This window comes from Poecilia formosa, unplaced genomic scaffold (assembly GCF_000485575.1).
Source record: "Poecilia formosa unplaced genomic scaffold, Poecilia_formosa-5.1.2 Scaffold36, whole genome shotgun sequence".
Classification (NCBI taxonomy): Eukaryota; Metazoa; Chordata; class Actinopteri; order Cyprinodontiformes; family Poeciliidae; genus Poecilia; species Poecilia formosa.
Genome location: NW_006799975.1, coordinates 1210533 through 1219236, shown reverse-complemented (window position 1 = coordinate 1219236; position 8704 = coordinate 1210533). Strand labels below are relative to the sequence as shown.

Below are 8704 nucleotides of genomic sequence, written 5' to 3'. Positions count from 1 at the left end.
AAAAGCAGAAGTTTCCCCAAACTAATCAGAACTTTCTAGTGATGATGTAAGGGAACTCATCAGGTTTGTATTTGCTGTCCAAAGCCCCATTTGTACTCTCTGACTGAGATTTATTACTATGGTGAGTCTTCAGAGGCATACTGTGTTGAGTTTCAATAGAGTTTCATAAAACTGGCTTTGGGCAGCTGTAGATTTTGCCACATGATATTCATGAATCACTGTAGGAATGTGCAGAAAAAGTTACATGTAGAAGAGCAGTAAGACTCTGGTCTCTATCAGAGAATGTGAATTTTATGTATCAGTGGAGATTTGTACAGTACCTACAGCAAGTATTCACCTCTTTGAATGTTTAACTCTGTTTCTTGCTTTTACAAACCAGTCAAGATCAACAAAATGTGGCTTTTCTGACAAAAAAGATGAGACAAACCTCTGAAGTCAAAGTGAAAACTGATTTCTACAAAATAAACACAATTTAAAAAACCCTAACCCTAGTCTGGCAATGAGTGAAATGGAGATCAGCCGAGTGCAGTGAGTGGTTCTACAGTGACTGTAGTTTAAATCCCGCTGGTTCTGGAGGGTTCTAGAGGGTTCTGGAGGGTCTACACTCTGGTTCATCTGGGGTTCCATGCTGAAGGGGGTGAATATTTATGCAATCACTTATTTTACGTGAAACATTTTTGTCATTACTTTGTAGAAATTAGACTTTATTGTTTTGTTTTGATTTTACGAAAAAATGCCACATTTGTTGCCAATGATTGATTTATGAAAGCAGAAAAAAGGCGGGAATACTTTTAATAGATGCTGTGTAGCAGAGTAAAATCATTCCAAAGTAACGTGGCACACATTAACCGTGCATTCATCAGCGTTTAGTCAGTTTTTAACAGCTGCCCCAGGCTTACCCAAAGTCCCTGTCTTTGTGCATCACACACACAGTTTCTTGTTTAGCACATCTTTAATTCAGCTGAAATGTCACAGAGTGTGAGCAGTGGGCATGGGGTGGCTGCTGAGGTCAGGCTGAGGGAGCAGAGGTCAGCTCGGTCTGATGAAGTGGCTGATTGTGCTGTGGGATTTTATCGCTGAATATCAGTAACAACAGGATTTTTAGAACCAGTCAGAAGTCAGGGTTCAGATGATCTCTGTCGACGGAGCTTTGTGCTGTTCTTCACACGGAAACTTTTATCACATTTCTTTCAGTGCAACCAGAGTTGTTGACTTCCCAGTAAAGCTGGAATTCTGAAAAAAAAGTCCCAGTGGACAGGTCAACTCCTGCTGTTATGTCTTTTCAACTCTAAATTATTATTTGGTGTTTTGTCCAAATTTCATCTATTTGATAAATCAAATGTTTACTAAAAGAAAAGTGGAAAAAAAACTCTTATTTTGTATTTTTAGGCTTGGTGTATGACCGGCCATTGATGATAGAAAGAAAAAGGAGTAAATTTCCTCCAAAAATCTCAGAAATTTTGAGTTTAATCTCAGCAATTTTGTAGAAAAAACAAGGAAATCTCTGAGTTTGAAAAATTGACATTTTGCCAGAAAAGAAGTCAGAAATTTTCCAGAACAAATTATTTTGTTCCTATCAACAACTGTCCTAATACAACATGGTATTGATGTCAGCAGATTGCACTGAATCTTTCAGGTTACTGGCTTCAGCATACTTTTCAAAATGAACAACTATCACCACCTGCAGGCGCTGAGTCTTCAATACATGCAGGCACAACAAGTAACATGCAAAAAACAAACAACAAAAAAAAATACAGGTAGGTTTAAAAAAAAAAACTTTTACAGTCATATAAAAAACTGACTATGAATTTAAATGAAACTGGTTTATCAGAATAAAGACAATTTTTAAAAATGATAACCTTTATACAGGTATTAAACATATGTTCATATTTTTCATTAAGTAAACATTTCTGTAGTAAAATTGTTTTTTGTATTGGTCTGATGTAATACTCTCATTTTAATTGTCATGTTTTTATTAGCTGTAAGTGAAAAATTATCATAATTAATATAAATAAAGGCTCTAAGACATCCATCTGTGTAATTAATAATTAGAAATATTTGTTGTGTTTCGGTTAGTAATAAAGTTCCTAAAATAAATGGACTTTTTAATTATATTCTAACCTATTGAAAGCATGCTAGTATAATTTATTAACTACCATTTTGTTATAGACAGCAGTTTAGCTAAGAACCAATAATCACTGTCCAAAACAAAGCCAAATGCCTAACCTTCATTGCAAATACAAAATTATTTTCAACTGCACATCTTCACTTTTATCAGATAACACAGACTTGCCTAAAAGTGTTCATGTCTGACTCCACTCAGCAGCAGCCCCAACTTCACCATGACGACGAAACTCATCAGCTTTCTCTTCTCAATTTCACAAATGAATCATTAAACCATTAAAAGACAAATTAATGCAATAAAAACTGATTTATTATATATTCCAAACCCAGCTGATTATCCGTTAATTACAACATGTCATGGCTGAGGGCTTACTGCTTGTTTTGTTGGTCTTTGTTGTTTTTTGTAAGGCTTTATAGTTGATAAATGTATTTGTCTTTAAACGTGCATAAACGAGATTAATTAAGATTACTGCCTAAAAAGAAAAACTATAACTCTATGCTTCCATCTAGTGGCCTTACTGATGTATTTCTGCTTGTCAATATCGCTGATAATTTGCGGTGACAAATTTTTTCCTTACTTTTCACTATCACCAACAAACCTGTAGGTGGCAGTATGTTAGACCTGATTTTTTAAAAAGGAGACGCTATGGAAGTCTGGTTGACTCTGCCTTTCATTGTTCGTTAGAACTCTGAACATTTAACTTTTTAGGTCAAAAAGGATTTAAGTCTCTCCTGCTTTGTCTATTTAATCAGAGGTATAGTGATCCTCCAATCAGAGTTCAAGCCACACAGTGCCATTTTATAGCATTATCAAGTAACTTTACCTTCAGTTGTTATAAAATGATTAAATATAACTTAAAATGAAGCTGTTAAAAGGAAGTTGACTTTGAAACTTAACACCTTGAAATTGGGTCTCTGTTTCTTTAAGAAACTCCTGCTCTTTCTGAAACTCAGGATGTCATCACAACATGGCTCCTCTATTTTACTATTTTTGCACTGAGAAGTAGTTCCTATAATGCTCTCAGCAGATGCACAATTCCACCAGGTGTTTGCTAATTGCTGCTAGCTAGTCTGAAGGAGCTGAGTGGAGGAATCACTGGGGAGGGCTGCTCTGTGAGGTGGAAAAAACAAGGTGGAGCTGCATCTGGAAGGCAGGGCTATGTCCACCCAGGCGTTTTGAACAGCTGGTTGCCATGGGAGATTAAATAATTCCTCAAACATGGATGAAAGAATCAAAGCAACACTACAAGTATGTTTTTGATGATGGAATAACATAACAGGGCATACATTTAAAAAAATTCAGCTTTACATAATACTGCCTATACTAGCCAGTTTAATACTGCACTAGTTAAGCGTTGATCCGTTGCTGCTTTGTTGTGACGCGCTGAGCGGCTAACATTGTACCTGTTGATTGCGTGTAAAGTCAGTCCCAGAGATCTTCTTTGTTATTCAAATCCCGAATTTATTCCAGTCAGATGAAGCCATTTGTGAACAAAATCAAATTATTCCAGGATACACGGCAACAGTGTTAACAATGACTCCGCCACAGCAGTCAAGGACATAACGTTCTTTCTTATTTTCTTCCTTTTTTGGAACCAGAACCACTCAGCCGAACTTTAACCTAAGGAACATTTAGGAAGTTTAGCATCTCAGCGAACTAATACCTACAGAGACAGTTCAGAGGGGATGATCTATTATTATTCACTGCTGTCACTAATCATCACCGTCAGAAGCAGAAAGATTCTGACTGATGGGAACTGGTTGAGTTTGTCTCTTTCTGCTCACCTGCTGGCTGCAGCGCTGCTGCTGTGGACTGGGAGAAGCTTCAGGAGGCAGAGAGGGGCAGAGTGTGATCAGATTTCACTCCAAGTCGTGCTCCTCCTCACACACACTCTGCCTTTTACTCTCAAATCCTGCTCGAAAGACGCTTTTCAGCGCGATGATCCCCGGGGAGCAGAGAGTCACGGCTCCTGTCTGCAACCTGTGGCTGCATGACGCTCTCTGCCGGAGCGGCTAGCAGATCAGGTGCCGTGATTATCCCGCCACTTCCTGCTGGAAGAGACGCTGCGGTGCTTCATCCTCAGAGGATCAGCGGCCGGCCGCTTCACGGAGAGCCGGGGATACCCTTCAGCTCCTGGGATGGGTCTGGGATAAGTCAGCTCTCCTCTGGAAAGGAATGCTTCCGATCAGGAACAGCAAACATGGTAAGACTCTATATTTAGACTCAGCCTCTATCAGAACTTTTCCCTGATTTCATGATTTGGGCTTAGGCTCAGAACAAAGTTACTCCTTCTCTGTCTCATCTATTCAAACTCAGTTATTCATCTATTCAAAATGCTCAAAGTGAGCATTTTAATTTACAAATCTATCTTTTAAAAGTTACAATAACAATGTGTGATGTAATCTCCTGCCTAATCTAATTGTCTGTCATTTTATTTTGCCAAGTGATTTTTTTTGCCTAAATCATCTTTTAGAAAAAAAAAATAAATAAATAAATACTTAACCCATTATTATAGAAACGAAATACTTATGAATTTATTCATAAGTATAAATTTAAGTCATCATTTATACTTGTGAAATTATATATTTCAAACTTGTGAAATTATACGTGATTTTCTCCTCTCAATGTCATGATTATGCAATGCAAATTTCGACACTGAAAGGAGATTGAGTGTTTAACAGGCTTAGAGAATTTATGGTTACTGAAAACTGACAAGAGGAAATGAGAAGTGTCATTTTGTATTAGTGATTTTTCATGTTTGTTTCCCCTGATTCATAATGAACTCCTGACTTTCAAGACACAATGGATGACAAGATGTTTTCCTATTTGGAGAAATGAACATGGAGATTACTTAACTACGCTCATCAGCCTTTCTTCAATGAAAAAATAAAAGTGTGAAGTTGCCGGGCAACAGCATCGCATCTAGAAAAAAAGAAAGAAAAAAAGCAGGTTATTGCAAACAAATAGAGCCGTGAACGGCTTTTTTTTTTTTTTTTTTTTTTCCAGAACTCTAGTCAGTCACTGTGTGACACTTTCATTCTGCAAAGTTGTTTGCAAAGAGTTAAGTTTTGAATAGAGTTGGGTTTGCACACCTTAACAAAGTTTCATCCACATTTTAAGGAGTCTCTGAAGGTTCACATTTCAAATTGGTTCCATATGCAGAGCAGAGCCGGCGCAGAGTGATTCAAGTGCCACATGGAAACCAAGAGGGGAAACTCTCAGACTGCTCCTCTCTATTTTCCCCATTTTGGTTTTGTTGTTGTGGTAACAAAAACCCCATAACCGAGTAGAAAAAAATAAATCTCTCAGACCAGAGAGTGGAAGACTCCTAATTTTTTCATATCTTTTTTTTTTTTTTTTTGCCGCTTGTTTGGAATCTTTTTTTTTTTCTGTCTCCTGCCAGAACTCTGGTTGTGTGTGTTACACACCAGGGACTGCTGGGGATCGTGTTGTTAGAGGAGTTCATTGGTGTCTGTCAGTGAAAGACACAGTAAATTAGTGGGCAGCTACACTCATTTCACATCGACACACACCTCCATACCTCCTGAAAATAACAGGTGAGGTTTGTTTGTAGCAGTGGCCGTCTCCGTCTCCCAGATGGGACCAATTTAAGCCTCTAGTCACACACTGATAGAGACAGGCTAGCTCTCGGCTGTCAGAGCAGATGTAGCTGCACACGAGATCAACTAGGATTTAAAAGGAGGGAATGGGTCTTCTTTATATGGGAAACATCTAAATAGCAATAGAAACTTATTATGTTGAGGTTGCACAAACTTTTTCTCTGTGAATTTTTTTGCTCACACTCCCTAAAACATTTTCAAAAAATGAATCAAATCAGCAAAGGATTTAGCCAAAATAAAGAAATGACAATAAATCTCATACAGCAGCATAGCATGTCATTGCTCTAATGAGAAACATGCTGCATCCTCCCTGCCAATGTCAAATAATGTTCGGTAGAGGCAGTGTGATGTTGTGGGGTACTCTCTCTTACTGGGACAGTAAAGCTTTTGAAGGGGAGATGCAGAACCCCTCATGGTTTAGTGTGTCTATGCAGAAGGATCAGTTTTTGCCTCGTCAACAGACACTGGTTGGTAAAACAGGATAAAGAGGGGGGCAGCAGAGACAGAAATTACATATTGCATTGTTAGAAGAAAATAAACAGTTTGATTAGTAAGAAGCTGGAAATGCAGCAGTGTTTATAGTCTGTCTTTTATAGGGTTGTGGTGAGAAACTTCAGCACTAATAGCTGTTTCCTTTATAGTGTCTGGCTGTTTCTCCACCCCTTCAGAGCCTGTGTCCAAGCACAGTCAGTCTCATATCTCCAGAGTCAACAGAAGGTAGAACAGTGTAAATATAGACGTTTGTTCATCACTCTGGAAAAAGAGCAAAACTCATACAGCAGAAATAAATAAAAAAAGTAAAACTTGAGGTGGAAAATGTTTACATTTGACAGTTATAGAAAATGGGGTTAAACCAATGGGGCTGGCTAATAATGAGTCATTAAACTGCCTGTTAGTCATTAATTTACTAGTCATTGTGCTAGAATTAGCAGGAAATTAACCTGCCAAGCCAAGTCAGTTTAAAAAAAAAATATTTTCAACAACCTTAGCTGTCCAAAGCGCTTCACAATAATTACAGACTGTGGTCTGTTAGACACCATTGAATTTAATGTGTTCTAATTGCTCCATCCATCCGTCCGTCCGTCCGTCCGTCCGTCCATCTTCCTACACCCTTATCCCACTGGGGTCAGGAGAGGTGCTGGTGCCTTTCTCCAGCTGTCGGCAGGCAAGGGATGGAGTCACCCTGGACAGGTCACCAGTCCATCGCAGGGCAACACAGAAATACACGACACACAACAATGCACACACAGACACACGCACACACCCACACACACACAGACACACACACACACACACGCACACGCAAACGTAGTCGTATGCGGCGCTTTCCTCAAAACACCACATCCGTAGTCTCTTCCAAGTAGTTTTTGTCGCTCCAACACCTGAAAAGACGGCAACTTCTCCCCTGATTGGCTAATAGACGATGAGTGCTAGCACTAAGACTGAATTTTGAATATATTTTATGTAACTGTTTACATCCATTGGTGCCACAACCTTTTAATGACTTATCACGTGATCTGGTTTATTCGTGTGTGATTTTAATTTTGTTTCTTATTCAGTGGAAACACAGCTACTGCAGAACGGTGTTTTTTCTACATTAGCAGAATATAGACAAAGATTTGTCAACATTTGTAATGAAAACGCAGCTTCTGTCATTTACTTTCCACATATTTCTGTTAATTTCCTCTTTAGTTCTGAATATAACCACATTATGTTTTTTTTTCTATTTGTATATCCTATGTTTGGGGAGAATCCCACTCCAAACAGAACAACATTGCTTTGCTAAAATTCATTTTGTTTTTGTCTCATGCAAAGCATTTGTCTTCTGAATGTGTAAATACAGAGAATGGTCCCCTGAATCTGTCTGTCAGTCGATTCATTCATCCAATGAGAATACTAAACTGAATAAAATCAGGAAAATCTATGGGCAGCACTTTATTCAGACATGTGGCTCTAATGTTTGAACTTAACAGCACCTCCTGCAGTTCCTCGATGTAAATGCTTTTGCTGCCCCAACTGGTAAATGAGGAGAAACAAATTAGGTGATTTTTTTCTGCTGTTGGCTGCAGAGAGAAAACAGACTAAATATAGTTTATTTCTTTTGAATGCTACACTTACTTTGTAATGTCAGCCTTTGTTATCTTTTGACTGTTGCTTCCTTCTGCAAACATTCATTTTCATGCTGCACCTTCCTCTCAGGAGAATGGAATGTGAACTGGGAAACAGATTTGACCACGTAAGCAATCCAGTCGCAGGCAAAAGGAGAGGAGGATTCTTGTGCCAAAGAATAATTACATTCAGGCCTATGATCTGCTGTCCGGGCCTCACATCTAAACACTGAAAACACAATCAAAGAACACACTTTTCAGAACTTTTTAAAACTGAAAATAATCCCATCTGTTAGTCAGACATCAATGTGTTTGCAGTGCTGAGAGAATGTGGGGACAAGTTTTGAAGCTGCCTATATGTATAAGGAATAGCTTTTTAAAAATGTAAAATTATTTTAAATTTGCATTTAATTAACTGAAACTAATTTATAAAAGAAGCAAATTGGAAACAAAGTACAGCACAGTGTTAATTATGCCTAGATTCAATGAGTCATATTTGGAGTTTTTGGATTTTTTGTAACCTTTTTGAATGTGTTCAGAATGTGTCCTCAAATACTTTCACAGTATTAGGCGTCTGCCCTGAGTTTCAATAGAGTAAGAAGACCTGATGTCTTAGGAAAAAAATTCTCCAAGGCAGTACTCAGGAAAAAGTATTGCCTTGCTGCACAATTAACTCAGTAGAAATTTAGATTATTACTCTGGTTTTGGTCCAATACTGCTGTATTCACAGCAGTATCAGACTAAAGATTAGATAAAGAGTAAATAACAGAAATTCAAAGAAAATTCCTGCAGAAATTTTAAGGGGCCTGCCAAAGTGTGCCCGTCGGTTTGGACCCAGCGTTCTGATGCTA

General features: G+C 38.2%; 1 protein-coding gene across 3 annotated transcripts in view; it reads left to right on the top strand.

Annotated features, from left to right (window-relative positions):
• Positions 1-3836: 3836 nt before the first annotated feature.
• gask1a (golgi associated kinase 1A) overlaps positions 3837-8704 on the top strand; it is a 38229-nt gene continuing 33361 nt past the window's right edge. For all 3 annotated transcript variants that reach the window (XM_016670667.1, XM_016670668.1, XM_007550435.2), the window contains exon 1: positions 3837-4328. In XM_016670667.1, coding sequence (XP_016526153.1) covers positions 4116-4328 — 213 coding nt within the window. In that variant the 5' untranslated portion in view covers positions 3837-4115. The remainder of the gene's footprint in view (positions 4329-8704) is intronic.